General features: G+C 37.0%; 1 protein-coding gene across 1 annotated transcript in view; it reads left to right on the forward strand.

The window, feature by feature from the left end:
• Nucleotides 1-23,723, forward strand: part of LOC150075453 (dynein axonemal intermediate chain 3-like) — a 69,143-nt gene that overhangs the window by 32,435 nt on the left and 12,985 nt on the right. The window contains exons 4-6 of the mRNA XM_090388909.1: nucleotides 6,473-6,674; nucleotides 18,479-18,570; nucleotides 22,346-22,483. Coding sequence (XP_090245035.1) covers nucleotides 6,473-6,674; nucleotides 18,479-18,570; nucleotides 22,346-22,483 — 432 coding nt within the window. The remainder of the gene's footprint in view (nucleotides 1-6,472; nucleotides 6,675-18,478; nucleotides 18,571-22,345; nucleotides 22,484-23,723) is intronic.

Consider the following 23,723-nt stretch of genomic DNA (forward strand, 5'->3'; position numbering starts at 1 on the left):
GCCCACTATGGTTCTGCCTAGCACTCAACCCATTGTCCACCATGCTTAATAGCAGCAAGTACAGATATACTCTAAAAGAGGCGCCTCCATAGCCAGGTGGGCAGGAACAGTAGTGAGTAGCACATGCTTCTTGATTAGACCGAGGTTTGAGCCCGTGACCACCAAATAGAGGATGCTGAAGGTCAGGGAATGACCACTGCATATCCCCAGCCCGGATAAAGGGTGAGGGTTGGCATCAGGAAGGGCATCCAGCCACAAAAATTTCATGCCAAAACAATAAAAACGCTGACCCCATATATAATGGGAAAAAGTGAGGACAAAAAAAAAAAAAAACAGATATACTCTAAAAGAAGGGAGGAAGAATCTGTACACCCTCTCTCACTTGATGTACATGAATGACAACAAACTCTATGCTGCAACCAAGAATCAACTCCAAGAGCTACTCTGAATCACTGAAAAGTTCAGCATTAACATCAGGATTCAATATGGCCTAGACAAATGCAAGGCCCATGGATTGTATGAAGGACATTCAGGGGGACGAAACCACTAGCTGAAGGCTGGTTAAGAGATTCAAGCCATGACAGAGGGAGAGACATACAAATATCTGGGGATAATGCAGGTTTACCACTTAGAACACAAGGAAATGAGGGCCTGCATGACTGAGAAATACCATCAGAGACTGAGAACCCTGCTAAAATCAAAGCCGAATGATGGGAACATGGTCCCAGCCATAAACTTATTGAGCCCCAGTACTAATGTACTCCTTCGGGATCATAGATTGGACCAACACAAGCTGGAGGGGTTTATGAGATTGACCAGGATCATGATGACCAAGAGATGCCAGCACCACCTGAAGTCAGCCATCGGGTGACCAAACATAGCCTGGAAAGGAGGGAATTACTAACCTCATTGAACAAGAGAAGGTGATTAAGAACTTGTGGGATTAATTTTAGGAAAACACAGCACCAATCTACCAAGCCATAAGAAAGATAGACAAACAGCACACAACAATCAACCTCAACAAGGGACCACATTCACACAGAAGAAACAAAGACAGAAAGATGGGTGAAGAAAACACTTCATGGCAGACACTACAATGACCTCCATCAAGACTGCATAGATAAGATGGCTTCCAATGCTTGGCTCACGAACAGAAGGCTCTTTCCCAAGACCAAAGGATTCATGCTTGCTCTCCAGGACCAGGTAATCAACGCCAGGAACTACAGGAAATAAATCGATAAAGACCCCAGAGTAACAGATCACACGTGTCAACGATGCCACCTGGCCCCAGAAACAATCCAGCACATCACTGCAGGATGATCACCCAGATGGAGTACACTCACAGACATGACCAGGTGGCCAGGATAATACATCAGATGCTAGCACAAAAATACCTGTTGATCAAAGAAAGTTTACCCTACTACAAGTATGAGCCTTGGGCCACATTAGAGACCTCTACTCACAGACTATACTGGGAGTGTGCCATCATAACAGACAAGATGATCCTACACAACAGACCAGACATAACCCTCATTGACAAGAAGGAAATGGCTACCAAACTGATTGACATAGCAGTGCCCAACACAAGCAACTACCAGAAAACATACGAGGAAAAGATCAGGATCTACTCCGACTTAAGAGAGGAAGTCAAAGATATGTGGAACAAATAATGACCATCCTGATTATCACGTTAACCGCTGGCATGGTGCCAAAGAACCTCTATAAGAACCTAGCAACAATAGGCCTGCCAGAGAAAACTTACATGGAACTCCAGAAATTCACAATCCTGAACACCTATCCTACAGGTGTTCAGGATTGTGAACACCTATCCTACAGGCATTCACAATCCTGAACACCTGTAGGATAGTAAGACAGTTCCTTGACCAACAGTAATAATAATAATAGTAATCAGCAGAGGTGTATTGGTAAAAAAATAGTAGTTGTAGTAGTAGTAGTGGCATGTGATGCAAGAAAGCAAATGTATGAGCTTATGCAGCATCAGCCAAAAAAAAAAAAAAAAAAAAATCACACCATTCCCTCCAAATGCCTGTCCAGTTCCTCCTTAAATTTATTCAACCTATCAACTTCCACAACGACAGATGGAAGTTTGTTCCAGCAATTAACCACCCGCTGGCTAAAGGCAAATTTCCGCACATCTAATCTACATCTGTCTTTTCTTAATTTGAATTTATGCCCCCTTAAGTTCGTAATCTGAACAAGTGGAAGGATCCCATCAGAATTCAGCGTGCTGAACCCATTCAAGGTCTTATACACCTCAATCAGATCACCACGCAGGTGCCTAGTTTCCAGCCACTGCAATTTGCAGAACTTAAGCCTCTCTTGATAAGAGGATCCCTTCATTCCCCTCACCAATCTTGTTGCCCTTCTCTGTACATGCTCAAGTAAATCTACATCCTTCCTAAAATGAGGCCTCCAGATCTGTACACAGTACTCAAGGCGTGGCCTGACCATTGCCTTATACAGAGGGATAATCACCTCCTTTTCCCTGCTAGCAAAATTCCTATATATCATTGACAAAACCCCATGACCTGCCCTGGCAGCCTGTCTGCATTGCTCAGAAAACTTCATATCTGCCTGCACAATTACTCCCAGGTCTTTTCATTTTCTACCACCTTAAGTGTAGTACCACACAGTTGGTACGTTTCTCTGGGGTTACTGCTACCCATATGCAGTACTTTACATTTGTCAAGGTTAAACTTCAGTTGCCACTTCTTAGCCCATCTGCCCAAATTATCTAGATCCTGTTGCAGTAGCACACTGCCATTACTGTCATTAACAACCCTGCCAACCTTTGTATCATCTGCAAACTTCAACACTAAGCCTGATATACCTTCATCAATATCATTAATAAATACATGATAATGCCACATTGACTGTACAGTAACTGAATCAGACTTCAGACTCATGGTTCATAGAACAACCAGTTCTAGCACTCAGCTCATGGCAAATCAAAATACAGCATTCACACACATTATGGTATATCTCATTTGTTGGATCTCTTTATCTAACACATTGTACTTTAGTAAGAAACGTTCAAGTTTCATTGTGAAATTTATATTTTTGTTTTTAAATAAATTTTTAAAGATTACTATTAATATATATTTTTAGTAGCAATGGGTAAAATAGATATTTCTCCCTTCCTTTTGATTATGCTGTTGTTTCATAATATTAAGTGTATAAATTTAATGATTTTCTATTATGACATTTAGAAAAAAGTACTGGAATGTCAACCCCAGGGGCTCACATCTGGTGAGTATGGGCTTGGCACATCCAGTGTCCTGAGCTGGATATCATCATTCTTCTCTTTCTTGGTGATCCCTTTCTACTTCTCTCTCTCTCTCAATTTTTTTAGCTGGTGCAGCATAAGCCTCAGGCTTCCTTGCACTATATGGCTAGTAATAATAATCATAATGTCATTCCAGTGGAAATACACCACTGGTAATCAGACAACCAACCACTCCATGCATTTGGTACCAGTACCCATTATGGGGTGTAAAAAATCCCATATAAAAGGAGGAAAGGTTTTTTTTTATAATAATAGTAATATAAAATAATAAAACAAAACAGAATATTTATACTATTTTTATTTTCACAAGGTTTCTGATTTTATGAAAATCAGAAACAACACCCAGTTCTACTTTGAATGTAGCCAGGTTCATTGCATTTACCATGTTTGAAGGCAACTTTTTCCAGTGTTTCACAGCTGCTCATAGGTGAATTTCAGAAGATTTAGTTTTCTGTTATTCTCTAAGATTTTATACTTACATCCCCTGGATGTTGTCACACCTAAGAGAAATAACAGACTTTCTTCATTCATTTTACTCAACACCCTCAGAACTTTATATCCTTAATCAGCTCTCCCCATAGATGCCTAGTTGTCAAACATTTCAGTCCACATCTTCATGCCAGTCTTCATGTACATTGAATAGTGCTCATCATTAACGAGTCACTCTTTTCTGAATCCTCTCCAGAAAATCTATGTCTGTTTTTTTAGATGCAGTCTCCAGACATGAATACAATATTCTAAATGCAGTCTAAACATAATTTGTATAGGGGAATAATGAAGTCCTTCTTGCTAGCAAAGGTTCTATAAATTATGGACAGGACACTATGTACTTTCCTAGCTACCTGTTTACGCTGTATGGAAAATTTCATGTCGGGTTGAATTGTAATCTTAGCATTAGCAGTGGCAAATGACACAAAAAAAGGAAGCTTATAAGGCATCAGCCAAAAAAGACACACACGATACTTCCCATTTTGCCTATTCATTCCCTCCAATAGTTTGTCTAGTTCTTCCTTGAATTTATTTAAACTATTAACTCCCACAACAACTGAACTTGGTGCATCATGGCCTTAGTTGCCCATGCACCATAAAAACCAAACCAAACCAAATTCAACAACAACAATAGATGGAAGTTTGTTCCAACAATTAACCACCCGTTGGCTACAGGCAAACTTCTGCACATATATTCTACAACCCTCCTTCCTCAATTTGAATTTGTGTCCCCTTGTGTGGTCTGAGCAAGAGGAAGAATCCTCTTTGCAACCTCTTTTGCAACCAGTCCAAGTCTTTTTTGCAGTATTATGGTCTGGCTTGACTTGTTAACCATCCTTTTCACCCTCAAATCATCAGCAAATTTTGACAGCTTCCCTTGGATGTCCTCATCAATATCATTTATGAAAGTCTCCTCATCATGTACATTCTCTCCCTTTGTCAGTATCATTTATGAAAATCAGAAACAACAATGGTCCTAGTACAGACCTTAATCGCTCATGGGAAACCCACTTTTAACATTAAACCAATATGAAGAGTAACCATTAATAATAACCATCTGCCTTCTGCCACCTTGGGATCCATCTTAGAATCATATCCATGATCTCAACATGTTCAAGCTCATGCCGTAATCTCTCATGAAAGACTTAGGGTTAAAATGACATGAATTAAAACCAAGATATATTTACAATTTATTACATATATCTTTTTACACAAATATACACTGTTGCTCACTTTTAAAACTAAAGAATTTGTTTATTTTCACCAGATGAAAATAATTTATGAAATTTGTTTGGGTCCTGGCTTATTTTTTGAGTTACTGAATAGTAAACTTTTTATATTTCCAGTTTGTTATAGTCAAGTGTGTCTGTATGTTGAGGCACTATTTACAGAGAAACCAATTTGCAGGGCAGTACTAAACATGCAACAAAGAGTAGACTGGTTACATTATCAAAACCTCTCATTTACATATATAGCATCAATAAGAATAATGTTGTCATTACCTGTGTCTGTAGGTTTTGGTCCTGCATAATCTTCTTCATAAGGCAGTGCTGCATAATTTTTTTAAGTTTGTTATTCAGTGTGATAAAATGTCACAATGTAAACTTTCAAAAGAAAGAGCAGAAATAATTAATTTAAAAAAATAGACAGTGGTTCTTAATTTTACTGTAATACACTAAGCAAGATTCAAAAAACTACTGTAAAAATGGGTAAGAGTTAAACTTATACAGAAAATATGATTTAGCATGAAATTTTAAGACAAAAAGTAAAAACCAACTTACATGCAGATATATATATTAAACTTACAAAACTTATTAAACCAACTTACATATTAAACTGTAAAATTCATTTAAAGGCATAGTTAGATTTATGTAGATGTTCAGATAAATTAGCACATACACCACTGTGTATGGAAGCATTAGAGCATTATTACAATATTAAATAGGCGAAAGTTGATAATAAGTGAAAAATAGAATAGTTAAGTTGAAGGGATGGGGTTATAGCTGACATTTTAAAAGCGACATTGCCTTTTTTCTGAGCTAAAATATGCTGTATAATTTATAAATTTAGGAAAAGTCAGGTACACAAGCTCTGTTGTTAATTGTAATATACAAAAGCTTGCCTAGGTTACCTGATAATGGGTTTACAATTTTTGATTGTATACAGTCATTTTGGTTACACCTCACAATCATCATGTGATTGTGAAGTGCAACCAAAATGATCATGTACAATCAAAGATTGCACACTATCATTTTGGTTGTTTACCTTACCTAGGTGGTTGGCTAGTGTTTTGTAAACCTGTTATGCTTTTTTTGTATATTGTAATAAACAGCAGAGCTCACTTACCTAGCTTTCCCTTTAATTCTGTAAATTATATCTTGTATTTCTAAATGTTTATAATATATTATCGCTCTTCCTTTCTGTAATACTTCCTTTTTCAGGAGCAAGAGGCAAAGTGAACTTTGAAATGTCTGCTCCGACCTTTTCATCTTAATTATCTTACTCGTTTTTAACTTATTATTTTTATTTACTTATTTTTTTATCTCATTCAACTTTAACCCGCTTAATACCTGTAAATAAAACGTTTGGATATTTCTGTGGACAGAGATGTGTGCATTCACTTAAAAATTGTAAATATTAAATTTTAATTAATAATACATTATGTTTATTATGCAGTATGGACCTTTGATGCAAATATACAAACCTATTCGCTTTACTACTGCTACGTGGTCTCCTACCCGACCTGCCCTGTTTTACGTGGGAAGTTCAGATGGAATTGTTGAAGTATGGGATCTTCTGGTCTATAGCCATAAGCCTCTATTGACACATAATGCAGCAGGAAGTGAAGTAACAGCTTTAGGACCAAAAAATATGTCAGGTATCTTCTACTTTAATTTTTATGATTCAATTCCATATATTTGAAGACCTTAAAAACTGCATTTCCCCCCCACAGTACAGATTTATTAGTATGGTAGTAGCAAACTGATACAAGGAAGCACACTTATACAGCATTTGCCATAAAAAAAATATCCACTTAATTTCCTCATCCCTTCTAATAATTTTACCAATCCTTCTTTATATTTATTCAACTACAACACCAAGTGGAAGTTTATTCCATCAATGCGGTACACTGCCCAAAAGCAAATTTCCACACATCTGTCCTGGAAACTTCCTTTTTCAATTTAAATGTATGTACCAACCCTGAAGTGTGTTATTCAAAAGAGTCAAGATTCCATTAGAATTTAGTTTACTCAACCTATTCAAAGTCTTAAACACTTCATGTTTCCTCACAGATGTCTAATTTCCAAATTCTGCAATTTACAGAACTGAAGTCTTTCTTGGTAAAAGTACCCTTTTGTGTTCCTGACTGATTTTGTTACTATTCTTTGCACCCATTCAAACAGATCTACTTCCTTCCTAAAATGATTCTTCTAAACTTGTACATGCAATACCTAAGATATAGCCTAAATGTTGCTGTATACAATGGGATATAAAATCTCCTTATCCATACTGGTAGAATTCCTGTATATCATTGACAAAACTCCATGAGCTGCCTCATGGAGTTTTGTCAATGATATACAGGAATTTCATATCAGAATAATATGCCATGCACCCAAATTGTATGTTATTCTAAGTTTACTGCTACCCAAATGTAGTAACCATTTACAAAATGTATTTGGCTCACTCCTTTGCTTATTGTGCATCCCTAAACTATTTGACTCAGTGGAAACTTTATACTGTTGATTGAATACAGTCAAGATGATTAGCTTCATTATATCTATGCTGAATACCATCCAGCATTTACCATCCAGTCTATAGAGGTTAAATATGGATTCATCAGAGAATATTACAGATTCTCATTGCTCAATTGCCCAGTTAGCTCAGGTTAGCTCTGAAAGCATACTGACCTCTTACGAGGTCAGTATGCTTTCAGACCACTCATCACATGTCTTTGTTGGACAATTCTTTCACTCGCATTTACCCTGGTATGGTTCTTCAACATGGGATTTAGGTCTGTGGAACTTGCACGATGATCACAGAGGCATTTTAGATCTGTGGAACTTGCACGATGATCACAGAGGCATTTTAGATCTGTGGAACTTGCACGATGATCACAGAGGCATAGATACTTTGAAACTCTGTTGCTGTAGTACTTTTCCATTTCGATCAGGTTCCAGATTGTTTCGTATCACATTTCATTTTAAGTAACCTTCACACAGTAGACTGGTTACAGCCAACCTTTGCAGCTATATGTCAACTAGAAAAACCCTCCTTATTAAGAACAATAGTTGTGTTTTCCTCCTTGGAGTTAATTGAGTGTATGCTATACCACTTTTGAATAGGAAGTAAAGGTAGATAACAGCAGCAGCAGCAGGTGGTTACTTTTATAAACAAGATGATGCCATACCACTCTGATATTAGAATGATGATGCAGTATCACACTAGTTTTACAGGATGATATAAGTCAAATTATGTCTTGAAATGACATAATTTGACTTACAGAGGGATTTATTAAGGAAATACAGTAGAATGTCGATTATCCAAACTAGGGACCAGGGTGGTTCAGTTAATCAAACAGTTTGGATAATCAAACATACATGAGAATACCCAATTTATACGAAACAAAGTGTAATTAGGCCTACAATTAAATTATTGTACACATGGTTACGGCTACTGTATTTTGAAATATGAAGTATTATAAAAAATAATTGATTTAGAAAATGGTTTGTAAATAATAACCAAGATGTTTTGAAGAAACAGTGTATATTATATTTATTTTGAACTTACCTAATTGTTTTTCATGGTTTAAACTAAACATTGCACTTTTTTTTTTTTTTTAAATAAACAGAAATAAATGAAATCAAGTAATTGCGCACAAATAAGAGTATAATGAATCTTGGGAAGGTTTATTTTTTAAAATATGTAACCTTGAATTTTTCTTTGAACCATGTGAGGGTGTTTTTCTTTGCAGTGAGGTCTCTCATCCTCTCTCTCTAATAGCAGTGTCTCCATAGAACTACATTCAGACTGTTTCTCATACCATGCCATTGCAGTTTCTAGCACAGCAAAGGCCTCCACGTGAGGGAGCCTGCTCCCCACTTCCTCTTTGTAATCAAAATCACCTTGGTTAAAGTCAGCATGTTCTTCATCCTGGACTAACACAACAAACAATTTCTTCCTTGATTAAAATATGATAGCCAGGATCATCAGCATCATTGTTTAACCATGCCTCTGCTCATCTTGTCCACACTCAGAAAACCTGGGAATCCCTTGAAATAAAGTTACAATCTCACCTATGTCTTCATTCAAATTTTGCACATGTGTGACCATCTCTTTGGCAGCACCTCAAAGTTTATGCCATGCCTTTTTCAGATTTCCCTTCGACAACATGTTCCAGGCATCTGCTAGCATGTAGCAACAATCATTAATGTTGAGCTTCTTTGAAAACTCAATGACACTTTCTTCATCTCCCTCTGGCAGCAGAAAGCAACACAAGACTTGTTTTTTGTACATCTTTTTTAGTTTTTCTATAACACCTTGATTCATTGGCTACAGCAAGGGCTGTAGCATTTGGAGCAAAACCTGACAATGAAGTTCTCATCAATTGATTTAAGTTTTTCAAGAGGAGGGTGGGATGGTTCATTATTGATAATAAGCAAAACTTGACCAGCTTTATGCTCATTTTCTCAATGCCTCTTCACACTTGGAATAAAATCTTGGCTAAACCAATCCAAAAAAATATTGGAATTCATCCAAGCATTTTTCTGTGCTTTATATCGTACTGGTAGGCAAGTTAAGCCTTTAAAGCATCTGGGATTCTGCAGTTTCTGATCACTAACATAAAAAAAGGCACATGGGGTGGATGGGATCTATCCAGTTATATTAAAGGAGGCAGCAAAGGAAGTAAGCAAACCCTTAGCCATAATTATGAGAGCTTCCTTGGACTCAGGGGAGGTATCCATGGACTGGAGATGTGCAAATGTGACCCCAATTCACAAAGGAGGACAAAGGGCGACACAAGTAATTATAGACCTGTTAGTTTAACTTCTGTTTCAGGAAAATTAATGGAGGCACTGGTTAATGAAGCACTGCAGGATCATCTAGACAACACTTCGGTTATAGCTCGGACACAGCATAGTTTTGTTAAGGGAAAGTCTTGCCTGACCAATTTGATTGGATACTGTGATGTGGTCACAAAGGAACTGGATTCAGGGAATAACTTTTATATCATATATTTGGATCTTAGAAAGGCTTTTGATACTGTTGCGCATGGAAGACTGCTGAACAAATTGGAGCAGTGTGGCATTGGAGGCAAATTGCTGTTATGGATAAAGGGATGGTTGAGTAGGAGAAGACAGAGAGTGGTAATCAATGGACACTGCTCATTGTGGACTAATGTTATTAGTGGAGTCCTCAGGGTTCAGTGTTGGGTCCATTGTTGTTTTCTGTATTTATAAATGATATTGATGATGGTATATCAGGCTTAATGTCCAAGTTTGCAGATGATACGAGCAGTGCAGACGGTCTGCAAGAGTAGCTCATGGTGTCTTATCAATGATATACAGGAATTTTACTAGCAGGGATAAGGAGGTGATTATTCCCTTGTATAAGGCAATGGTCAGGCCACACCTTGAGTACTGTGTACAGGTTGGAGGCCTCATTTCAAGAAGAATGTAGAGCTGCTGGAACGAGTACAGAGAAGGGCAACAAGATTATTGAATGGAACAAAGGGTTGCTCTTACGAAGAAAGGCTTAAGTTTTGCAAATTACAGTGTCTGGAGAATAGGCACCGGCGAGGTGATCTGAATGAGGTGTATAAAGCCTTGAATGGTTTGAGCATGCCCAATGCTGATGGGATTCTTCCTCTTTCTCAGAATAATCACCTGCAAGGGCATAAATTCAAATTGAGGAAAGACAGATATAGGATAGATGTGCGGAAGTTTGCCTTTAGCCAGTTGGCAGTTGTTGGGGGAACAGACTTCCATCCTTTGTTGTGGAAGTTGATAGCCTAAATAAATTTAAGGCTGAGCTGGACAGGTATTTGGAATGAATGGAGGGGTGAAATGGGAGCGGTTTTTTTTTTTTGGTTGATGGTGCATAAGCTTGCTTTCTTGCATCATATGCCACTACTAATGCTAATTTAATGCTAACAATGGTAAAACATGCTGTCCACTTGCATTTGCACACACCATAATTGTAACACACTGTTTGTTGGCTTTGAAACTAGGAGCAGCCATTTTGCATCACGATGCAAGTGACTTCCAGTTAAGACCAGTTTCATCTGCATTATAAATGACATCCTTGGAAAAACTTTCTTCTGCCATTTTCAGAAAAAACTAAAAGCTTTTTAACTGCTGTATTTAAAGGATTTTTAACTCCTATAATGAAAAATTAGGACTATTTCTATGCTATACTGCATATTAGCATTAGCATCTGGAGGCCTCATTTTAGGAAGGATGTAGAGTTGCTAGAACGAGTACAGAGAAGGGCAGCAAGATTGGTGAGAGGAACAAAGGCGTGCTATCACCTCGCAGGTGCCTAGTCTCCAGATGATACAACATTCAGATTTAAGCCTCTCTTGGTAAGAGCACCCCTTTGTTCCTCTCACCAATCTTGTTGCCCTTCTCTGTACTCGTTCTAGCAACTCTACATCCTTAAAATGAGGCCTCCAGATCTGTACGCAGTACTCAAGGTGTGGCCTGACCATTGCCTTATACAAAGGGATAATCACTTCCTTGTCTCTGCTAGCAAAATTCCTATATATCATTAACAAAACTCCATGACCCGCTCTGGCCACCCGTCTGCACTGCTCAGAGAACTTCATATCAGTCTGCTGACGAGGCTACTAGAGACGGTCGTTTTCAAAGCCGCTAAGTGGATTTTTCTTATTTATTGATTTGAAATTATTGTTTTTCTAAAACTTTTGATTTAAATTTAGTAGTATAACATTATTTGGTGATTTTCTGATTAATTTGGTGTATTTATTCTTTACTCGGCCTTGTAATTGCATAAAAGTATCGGTAAAGGTTTCCACGTGTTTCAACTCCGCTAACCGTTCGTAATTTTCCCGCCTTTGTGATACGATATACCGTACTAGATAGCGTTAGTTGAACTTCGTTAGCAGTTAAATTGTACGTTTAAATAAATACATATAACGACTTAGATTACAAACGTAATATAATTAATTTTATTTAACATAATTAATTATACATATAACCACTTAGGTTACGTAACATAAATAATTAGTAAAAACAAATAATTAATACATAACTTGATACGAAAGTTATATAAAGGGATTTCGCAGATAACACTCGTTACTGAAACGTAAATATTTCGTAGATAACACTCGTTACTGAAACGTAAATATTCCGTAGATAACACTCGTTACTGAAACATAAATATAGCGTTATAACTGTGTTTGGATACAAGTTTAGGATTTAATTTTGTACAGAAATTGAAATTTTATTGAAAGTAAATCTAAATCATGACTCAAACCAGAGCAGCAAAGCAAAGGGCTCAAGCTAATGGGAATGCTGTGGCCCAGGGGAGAACTGAGGGGGGCAGTTGTCCTCTGAATCACAGCCTTGTAAGATGCACTATTTGCTTGATGTTTGCGGAGCAGTCAAGTATGGGACATGATACTGCCATGGGGGATGTCTTTGTGTGTGTGCGATGCAAGGAGTGTAAGGAGATAAGGCGACAACTCAGCGTTGTTATGGGCCTATATGAGAGCTTGAAGGATAGGGTGGATGCCCTCGAAGGATTACAAGTGAGGGGCCCATCAAGCTCTCAGCTGCCCACACCAATGCCAGAGCTTGCACTTGGTCATCGCGGAACACAGCGGCAACCCCCAAGGCAGAATGCGCTGGTCCCAAAGGAACTAGTAGTTGTTGGTGACTCTATTGTCAGGGAAACGGGAAACATGCTTTGTAAAAAGGATAGGTGGAATAGGACCAGGGTATGTCTGCCAGGGGCAAAAGTTGATGACGTTGTAGAGCGGATATCATCTTTTAAGGGCACAAAAGGTGATATAGTTGTACACGTTGGCACTAATGACATTAAGAGTAGGAGACCGGCGGAATTACTTGACAAGTACAGGTCACTGATGAAAAAAAGCCGTGAATTAGGGTTGAAATTGAAAGTGTCTGCAATTCTGCCCAGACACGATAGGAGGGAGTATATGATGAGAGCCCTGTCAATCAATTCGGCCCTGGAAAGATTGTGCAGGGCTCAAGGGGCAGAATTTTTTTCAGCCTGGTCTGTACTTGTTAACAGGAGAGACTGCTTCTACAGGGATGGGATACACTTAAATATAAAGGGTGCAAGAATGTTTGCTGATGCTATCGAGGCAATGTTAGGTGGGTCGGAAAACTGCTAGATTGGGGGGATACAAGGACTAATAGATTAACAGTAGCCACTGGCAGAGGTGAAAGTGATTCTTGCACTGCTTCTATTGGAATGAGCCGCAGCCTGGAAAATAAGATGCAGGATATTTCAGAGACTGCTGGGAATCATTGGGGTACAAGTAAACACATGGGTTGTGTTAGGGTAGCTAAGAAAAAGAACAGGTGCATGTATACTTGTGTGTACACCAATGCTAGGAGTTTGGTAAATAAATTTGATGAATTTGAGGTATTGCTCAAAACATCAAAGGCAGATATTGTGGGGATTTCAGAGACGTGGTGTCACACAGATATAAGAAATGCAGAACTGGAATTTGGGGAGTACAATGTCTACAGAAAGGATAGACAGGATAGGAAGGGAGGAGGGGTTATGCTATTAGTTAAAAAACACATAAAATCCAAGGAAGTGAAGCCAGTGGACATCGCTGGACAGTGCAGTGTCGAGTCAGTTTGGTGTGACATAAGCATTGGGAGATCAAAATTGAGAGTAGGAGTGTGCTATAGGCCTAATGACTCTGATGAGTATAATAAGAAACTGTTCGGAGAAATAGAGTGGGCCAGTAAATCAGAGAGTCTTATAATGGGGGATTTTAATTTCCCAGATATTGACTGGAATTTGGGGGCTGGTCACTCACACAGTAGCAAGGCTTTTGTGGATTTATTGGATGATTGTTTTCTACATCAGCATGTTCGGGAGGCAACTAGAGGGAGTAATACTCTTGATTTGATTATCAGTAGTGATTCTTCATGCATTAAGAATCTGCAGATAAATGAACCACTTGGTGGCAGTGATCACAGTGTGCTGAAGTGGGAGTTACTCAAAGAGGTAACTACCATTAGGGGTAAAGGGAAGGGGTATTGCTTTCGTAAAGGCGACTACAATGGACTGAGACAGTATTTAAATTCTATACAGTGGGATCAACTGATGATATTGCCAACAGCAAATTCAAAATGGGAAGCATTCAAAGAACTTATCGTGGAAGCTACTAGGCTTTACATACCAACTAAGAAATATTGTTCAAGGTTTAGGCCTAAATGGTTGTCAGATGAACTAATGAGGCATATGGCAGAGAATAAAAATGCATGGGATACATACAAATTAACACGTGACACGGACGCCTATGATAGATATAAGTTGATCTGTAACCAAGTTACAAAGGAGGTTAGGCAGGCGAAGGCAGATTACGAGAGATCCTTGGCAAGGGATGCGAAGAAAAACAGCAAAGAGTTCTTTACTTATGTAAACTCTAGACGGAAGGGGATGAATCAGATTGGTCCACTTGAGATCGATGGGTCAACTGTTGATGACCCTGCTCGGGTAGCTAACAAACTAAATGAATATTTTGCATCGACATTCACACATGAGGAGTTATTCAGCGAGGGGAATGCCAGAGGTGTATTCAATTCTAGCAGTAAGCTAGAGAATCTTGTAATAACTGAGAGCAAAGTGGAGGAGAAATTGTTGAAGATAAACACAAGAAAGGCACCTGGGGTGGATGGGATCTATCCAGTTATATTAAAGGAGGCAGCAAAGGAGGTAAGCAAACCCTTAGCCATAATTATGAGAGCTTCCTTGGACTCAGGGGAGGTACCCATTGACTGGAGATGTGCAAATGTGACCCCAATTCACAAAGGGGGATCAAAGGCTGACACAAGTAATTATAGACCTGTGAGTTTAACTTCTGTTCCCGGAAAATTAATGGAGGCACTGGTGAAAGAAGCACTGCAGGATCATCTAGACAAGACTTCAGTTATAGCTAGGACACAGCATGGTTTTGTTAAGGGGAAGTCTTGCCTGACCAATTTGATTGGATACTATGATGCAGTCACAAAAGAACTGGATGCAGGGAATAACTTTGATATTATATACTTGGATCTTAGAAAGGCTTTTGATACTGTTGCACATGGAAGACTGCTGCACAAATTGGAGCAGTGTGGCATTGGAGGCAAGTTGCTGCTATGGATAAAGGGGTGGTTGAGGGGGAGAAGACAGAGAGTGGTAATCAATGGACACTGCTCATCGTGGACTAATGTTATTAGTGGAGTCACTCAGGGTTCAGTATTGGGGCCTTTATTGTTTTCTGTATTTATAAATGATATTGATGATGGTATATCAGGCTTAATGTCCAAGTTTGCAGACGATACGAAGGTTGGCAGGGTTGTCAAGGACACTACTGACACTATGCTGCTGCAACAGGATTTGGAAAGGTTGAGCAGATGGGCTTCGAGGTGGCAAATGAAGTTTAACATTGACAAATGTAAAGTACTACATATGGGAAACAGCAACCCCAGAGCAGCGTATCAACTCTGTGGTACTACACTGACAGTGGTAGAGAATGAAAGGGACCTGGGGTTGGTGGTGCAGGCAGATATGAAGTTCTCTGAGCAGTGCAGACGAGCTGCAAGAGTAGCTCATGGTGTATTGTCAATGATATATAGGAATTTTTCTAGCAGGGATAAGGAGGTGATTATTCCCTTGTATAAGGCAATGGTCAGGCCACACCTAGAGTACTGTATACAGGCCTGGAGGCCTCATTTCAGGAAGGATGTAGAGCTGCTGGAACGAGTACAGAGAAGGGCAACTAGATTGGTGAATGGGACAAAGGGGTTCTCTTACGAAGAAAGGCTTAAGTTTTGCAAATTACAGTGTCTGGAAACTAGGCACCAGCGGGGTGATCTGATAGAGGTGTACAAAGCCTTGAATGGTTTGAGCATGCTCAATGCTGATGGGATTCTTCCTCTAGCTCAGAAAAATCACCTGAGAGGGCATAAATTCAAATTGAGGAAAGACAGATGTAGGATAGATGTGCGGAAATTTGCCTTTAGCCAGCGGGTGGTTGGTGGGTGGAACAGACTTCCATCCCTTGTCGTGGAAGTTGATAGCCTAAATAAGTTTAAGGCTCAGCTGGACAGGTATTTCGAACGAACAGAGGGGTGAAGTGGAAGTGGTTATTTTTATTTATTTATGTTACTTTTTTTTTTTTTTTGGCTGATGCTGCATAAGCTTGCTTTCTTGCATCAAATGCCTCTACTAATGCTAATGCTAATGCTAATATCTGACTGCACAATTACCCCCAGTTTTTTTCATTCTCTACGTCCCTGAGTGTAGTATCACACATTTGGTACATTTCTCTTGGGTTACTGCTACCCATATGCAGTAATTTGCATTTGTCAATGTTCAACTTCAGTTACCACTTCTCAGCCCATCTGCCTGACTTTTCTAGATCTTCGAATAAATAATCAGAAATGAATGCATTAAGGGACAGGAGTAATATTTCGGCATAACAACCAGTGCACTAAAAGTAGATACTGTAATTTTTTATTTTTTTGGTGTTGGTGGTTCGGTTAATTGATGGTTCAGATAATTGATGTTTGGATAATTGACATTCTACTGTATTAAACTTTAAGAGGGTAATGCAATTTATATGGCTACCACTGTGTATACACCCATCCTTTGGGTAAATTTTGGCCTGTAAAATTGGATCCAGTTTAAAATGTCATGTGATTGTGTTAGTGTTTATTTGCAATGAATAAGATAAGTAATTTATTTGAAAAAAATCTTTTTGTTGCTGTTGTATAATGATAAACTTGGGATTAAATGATTAGGCAGTCCTATACCTGATTTAAATATTATGGAAAGCAATATTAGGATGAGAAAAAAATTATATATTTATATTTTTTGGCTCTATCAGTTCAAATTATTAATGGTCACTGCTGAGTATCCATATCCTGATTACTGCCATTAACTACCATGTTCACCTTTGTATCAGCAAATATACACATTAATCTGGATATGTTTACATCAGTACCATTAATAAACATTAAAAAACCGCAACAGCCTAACACTGAACCTTGAGAGACTTCACTAAATTAAACACACATGAGAACATCATAAATACATATGATGTTCTCACAGCAGCAACCAAATGGGAAATAAAGTTGTAGAACTTTAATGTCACTAATAACAAACTTTAAGGTGAGAAACAAAGTCTATCCAATATGAAGTAGTAGTAGAGGCATGCGATGCAAGAAAGCAAGCTTATGTAGCATCAGCCAAAAATAAAAAACATTTCACACATCCATTCTCTCTAAATGTTTGTCCAGTTCCTCCTTGAATTTATTTAAGCTATCAACCTCCACAACGACAGATGGAAGTTTGTTCCAGTAATCAACTAACCGCTGGCTAAAAGCAAATTTTTTCACATCTGTTCTATAACTGTCGTTCCTTAATTTGAATTTATGCCCCCTTAGGTTCATAATCTGAGCAAGTGGAAGAATCCCATCAGAATTAAGCCTGCTCAACTCATTCAAGGCTTTATACACCTCAATCAGATCACCTTGCAGGTGACTAGTCTCCAGATGCTGCAATTTGCAGAACTGAAGCCTTTTTTGATATGATCACCCCTTCGTTCCTCTCACCAATTTTGTTGCCCTTCTCTGTACTCGCTCAAGCAACTCTACGTCCTTCTTAAAATGAGGCCTCCAGACCTGTATGCACATGGCCTGACCATTGCCTTATTCAAAGGGATAATCTCCTTCTTTTCTCTACTACCAGTAAAATTTAATTTCAGTATATCACTGACAGTACTCCATGGCCTGCTCTGGCAGCCTGTCTGCACCGCTCAGAAAATTTCATATCTGACTGCACAATTACACTCAGATCTTTTTCATTTTCTACCTCCCTAAGTGTAATAACACACAGTTGGTACATTTCTCTGGGATTACTTCTATCCATATGCAGTACTTTGCATTTGTCAATGTTAAACTTCAGTTGCAATTCTTAGCCCATCTGCCCAACTTTTCTAGATCCTGTTGTAGGATCTAGAAAAGTTAAAATATTATACTAGCAGAGGAAACAGTCTTTATACTTTATAACAGTCATTAAACCAGCCAACATTTCTTTCTCCTTCCTGCATTGGTAGACCTTGGTAGTATGATAGTTTTGTCACTGTTTCATTGTCATACATAAGGAAAATATATTTCCATTTAAACACAAATAGTGTGGCAAAGTGTTAAGGTTTTCAGCATTGTTTTGAAATCAAGAAAGAATCACAAGATAAAAATGAATTTTCAGCATATTTTTCTTTAATAAGTGGAGTATGAAATATTTCATTCAATCTTTTATTCCTCTTATTTTTATATCAGAAGTTAATTAAATTAAAAATTATGAGCAAATAGAATATATTTTTTATTTTTATATTATGAGTAATATAATATTCTTTGCAAGTTAATATAAAAATCTTATGCAAATTTTTGTATTGTTTCTTTATCTTTACAGAAGATGATCAAATTTTAGCAGTAGGTGAGGCAAATGGAACATTACATCTTTTGTCTGTACCAGAGTTTTTGCGGAAACCCCATTTAGATGAGGTATAGAGTCTTGAAAAAAAAGTGTGCATTGTTGTGTTCAGCAACTTATTGTGGCATTGTGTATTATGTCTGTACAAGTGAACATTCATGACCCAATTTGCATGTTGTGCAGGCTGAAAACCTACTCCCTCCACCTGAGATTGACTAACTACAGTCTCTGTTGAAGAAGCCTTTAGAAATTCCTCCCAGTGATCAAGAGGACTTGAAACTGGACCTCTCCAATTAAGTGACAAGTAGTGAAACCACTTCACTGTGTGTGTGTGTGTGTGTGTGTAGGGGGGCCTATGTATGCATGCACTGTTACTTACCTTGTGTATTACTGATACCCATGTTTAGTCTCTAGAGCAAAGTTTCCGGCATCCCCCTCCCCCATACTTCTCCTTCAACCCATGCTTTTTTAACCCAAGCATGGTACTAAGTACTATAGGTTCTAATACCTCTCATGTTTGGGGTTCACATAAAAAAAAAAAAATATATATATATATATATATATATATATATATATATATGTTATTTATAATAGAATAAAAATTATATTAATGTTATGGATAATCCTTTAATTCTGAGATGAAATGACAATAAAAAGATCAGAAACCTAAAATACTGGAACTTATCTCCCAACTGCTTATGTATTAATTGATGAGATTGATTAAAGGGACGTGGATATTAAAATTGGTTAAAATTTAAATTGCATAGAGAAAAGTGTACCTTTCTCAATGCTTGAACTGTTGAACCAACAGTTCTCAATTTTGAACTTGAACTCCAGTTCAGTTCAACATTGAGGGTTTCACTAAATGAAAATGTTGGTTCAACAGTGACCTTATATAGTGACATCCATATATCAAGCATTGAGAAAGGTATACTTTCCTCCATGCAATTTAAATTTTAACCAGTTTTAATATCCACACTCCTTTAATCAATCTTATCCATAAGCAGTTGAGAGGTAAGTTCCGGTATTTTAGGTTTCTGATCTTTTGATAGAATAAAAATTTTAGAAAGTTTAAACTTTCAGTTCAGTTAGTAGTTTATATGTTTATAATTAGACTTATATTTTTATATGTATAAAATAACAAAGAGCAAACTGAAATACTGAAAATTAAAAAATTCAATTGATGTAGGAACAAGTGAGTAAAGCTTGTGTTTCAGTTCTTTTATAAATCCAATGAAATGCAGCCTTACATATCATCCTTGTGCTATTATCAGTTCTTGCTGCCACCCCAACTCTTATTTGACAACATTTGTTTAAGACCTAATGGGATTTATATTCTGCTTTTCTGAGCACCTTTCTGTCAATTTCTACAGTTTGCTCAAACAGTTTCTATCTGTAGTAGCACCAAATGTTCTGTTTGGCAGTTATATCAGCCTCCATTGATCAAAGGTGTTTACAGTTTTGCTGTAATGGCATGAATGAACAGATTGATTGCTAAAATGGCATCCTATGATGACCTGATGTTGGAAATAACAAAGCTCAATGACTCTCTACTCTATTTTGTTTATCACTTACTCCTAGCATGAATGCAGTTGCTGTTATACCTATTCTTGATACTTGGCGGATATAGTTAATTTTTCCCATCTAGCAGTGTCCAGATACTTTTTGCAGTATTGTATATATCTACATGCACACAATGGAAACACACATGACCCTTGTGGATAACACAGTGTACTTCTCACATACCACAAGCAATACTTTTGTCTGATTTTAGAGTAATGTATACTTCACAAGAGTACTTAGGCACAGTTGTGGGAAACCACCGGTGGCACTCCCTTTCCAAACACTATTTACACACCATATGGAAGGACAGCAATACCTTGGTTTTGAATCCATCAAGTGGAGAGGAATTTTTATAGGCTTTCTTTACCCCATGGCTGAGTTTGTTGGGCAAGAGTGCATGGTTTTTATTCCATGCAACTTCCACCCAACTTTTATTAAGATTGAAAATTTTACTAAGACAAGAGAGGGTACAATGAATACTTTTTTTGTTTTATTTATAAAAAAATTAAATTTTTTTATTCATTTCATTGAATTGAAAGTGGTGTTCTATTAATTATGATTTTCTGAACTCAATTACAAAGTACTGAAATAAAATAAATGAGAGAAACCAATAATAATAATAATAATAATAATGTTTTTATTATATTTCTTAGAATTTTCAAGGTCACGTATCTCCCAAATGTAAACAAAGATAGTCATATTGCATCTGGTAAATGCTACCTGAATGTCTTGTGTTTTTGCCAGCTGTTTGTATTTAGTTTTTGCAAAGCCAAAGCTTTATGGAAAGGTTAGACAGCTCTTGTTAGCATCCTAGAAAGATAGATGCTATCACTCACCTGGTTGGTTAAATGCAAACAAAAAATTAATTACTTATAATTCATATATTGAATGAAAATAGAAAATACTGTGTAATCATTTAGAGAATATATTGGTGGGGAAGGCACATAGGAGAATTTGATTTATTTCCAAATTAAAAAAAAAAAAAATTTTAAAAAGTGGCATTTGTCAGATTTCACATTAGCAGCAGAGGGTTAAATACATAGCAAATTTGCCTGCTTATGTGACACTGTACAATTTAAAGATATCAACAACTTAGACAGAACAGTGAATAATGGTATTTGTTTGTTTAAGTTGGACATAAGACCAAGCCTTAGTGCTGAGTTCTTGCTGTTTTAATTTTTTGAAGGAGTGGAATGTCCTTCATAATCATATACTGCAGTAATGCATCCCAAATTGGAAAGGTATTGTCAAACAAAGCAAACAAATTTGATTTATTTGATAATAAATTAAATATTATGAGTAGTGTATAATATTTTAAATGAGTAGAAATGAGTAGTTTACAATATTTAATAATTTAGTAGTTCTCAAACTTCCTTTGGGTGAGTAACATCTATTTTCTGCACCTGTTATCCTATCATTCATATAGCAACTTAACTTTAAGTTCAAAGGCTGTGACCTACTAAAATATGAACAAGTAAAAGCTACATTTAATTCATGCTTTGAATATTGTATATTGGTTCACTAAAAGAAAAAGTGAAATGTAAAACAATTTATTGTTACAGTAGACTGTCGAAATAACAGCATCCCAAATAACAAAACATTTGAGCTAATGGCACATTGAGATCGGTGCTGAAAAATGAAAACAGCAAGTCACATGATTACTGTATTTGTTTAAGTTCACCATTTTGAAAGTGAATTCTGTACTGATATCATGGATTATACGCTGTTTTACATTTATTTTAAATTTAAAACTCCTCACTATGGCTCCTAATGTTAATAAACCTCATACAAAGAAGAAAAGAAGAACAACATTAAAGCCTAGTGACAAACTTGATATAATAATAGAAAATAGAACGGGAGTAAGTAGGAGTATATTAATGGCAGAATATAAAATTATATTGTCAACATGTTTATGTTTTTTATGTGCAGTTAATAAAATTGCATTCTTAATTTCTCTATTTCTTATTTAGCCTCATTATTTTGGCATTAAATTTATTAAAAATAAAACTTTCTAGATAACGGAAAAATCCAAAAAAAAAAAAAAAACGCCATCTTGAATCCCCAAAGGTGCCATTATTCTGAAAGTCTACTGTATATTCCTTTTTACTACTTCAGAAAATGCAGAGAACCACTGCCCTATTCAATTTGCCTACACAATAAATAAAAAATTTAATTGTATCAAATCTGTTCATCTGAATCTTACATTATTATTAAAACAAATTCAATTATTCAAATACAATTATAAAATAATATTTGAATTGCTGCTCATATAAAATTTTTCAGTTTGCTACAATGACTGCATATATTGAAAGAGAAATTTCAAGATTAGAGATTGAACAAATAAAAAGGGAAAAACAGAAACCTAAAGCACCTAAAGTAGTCCAAGAAGAGCCAAAAGAAGAGGCAGCAGAAGAAATCAGGGTTGTAATAACTTTCATTGTTAATGTGTATATCTTATAATATATCTTCTGTAATATCTAAAGATATTTAAATACACGTACAAGCATATATATTTCAATCCCTTCACATACAAGCATATTTATTTTAATATATATGCTTGTATGTGAAGGGATTTGAAAGGTTGTATTTTGAGAATGAAATACTGCATAGTTGAATGTTTTTTAAACTTTTTGAGTTATAGTTCCTTTGAACAAGGCACCTCCATAGCCAGGTGGGCAGGAGCGGCAGTGCGTAGCACACGCTTCTTGATTAGACCGAGGTTCGAGCCCGTGACCACCAAATACGGAGGATGCAGAAAAGTCAGGGAATGACCACCGCATATCCCGGAGCAATATGCGTTAGGCCTTAGTTGCTAATGCTCCTAAAAACCAAATAACAACAACTTTGAACAAATTTAGTCCGTTCTGCATCGAAATTCAGATTGCAATAGATAAAAAATATTTGTTCTCTTCCTCGCAGCTGACATTTCATTTTGGTTATTCGAAATCAAAATTAATTTCTAACTTTTCAGAATAAACAGAAGTCAGTGTGTGTGTGTGGGGGGGAAGGTCAGGTAAATAGGATAAGTAGTTTGAATCCTGTATCTTCATGACTTAGTAATGAACATATCTTCATAAAACAGCACACACATCACATTACTTCCTGTACCTTTTGTCCACGACCACCTGATGCAGTTTGCCAACTGTGCACAGTATGATAGTTCCTTACAATTAACTAACTAACATAAACTCTTTGGCCTTTCAGAAAATGAACACTATGACTTTCTTTAAAGCAACAAAATTTCTCATCATCATTGTCTAAATCCATTATATACAGTGGGGCAGGGCCAGATTTAAACTTGTTGTGGCCCTAAGCTATAACATGTATGAGGCTCTTCTTTCTTGCTGTTCACCTGTGACAATATTAAAAAGAATTTTTTTAAGATGGAGTGAGGACCCTTGTAATGTGAGGCCCTAAGCTGTAACTTGTTTAGCTTATATGTAAATCCGGCCCTGCAGTGGGGTATAACAGATTCTACTCAGATAATGTGGTGTACAGTATTCACTATGTTCTATGCCATCCTATTTCCTGCTTACTCTTCAGCCCTAACTAGAGTAAACCTTCTTTCTTCTAATGCTTCCTTGGCACCATCAGTCCAGCTTCCTCCTTGTGAGCCTATTACCATTAATTTTTGCTTCAAATATGTGTTTTGGATGGGAGA

The sequence above is a fragment of the Mastigoproctus giganteus genome, chromosome 14 (genome assembly GCF_048544385.1).
Source record: "Mastigoproctus giganteus isolate SK-2022 chromosome 14, ASM4854438v1, whole genome shotgun sequence".
NCBI lineage: Eukaryota > Metazoa > Arthropoda > Arachnida > Uropygi > Thelyphonidae > Mastigoproctus > Mastigoproctus giganteus.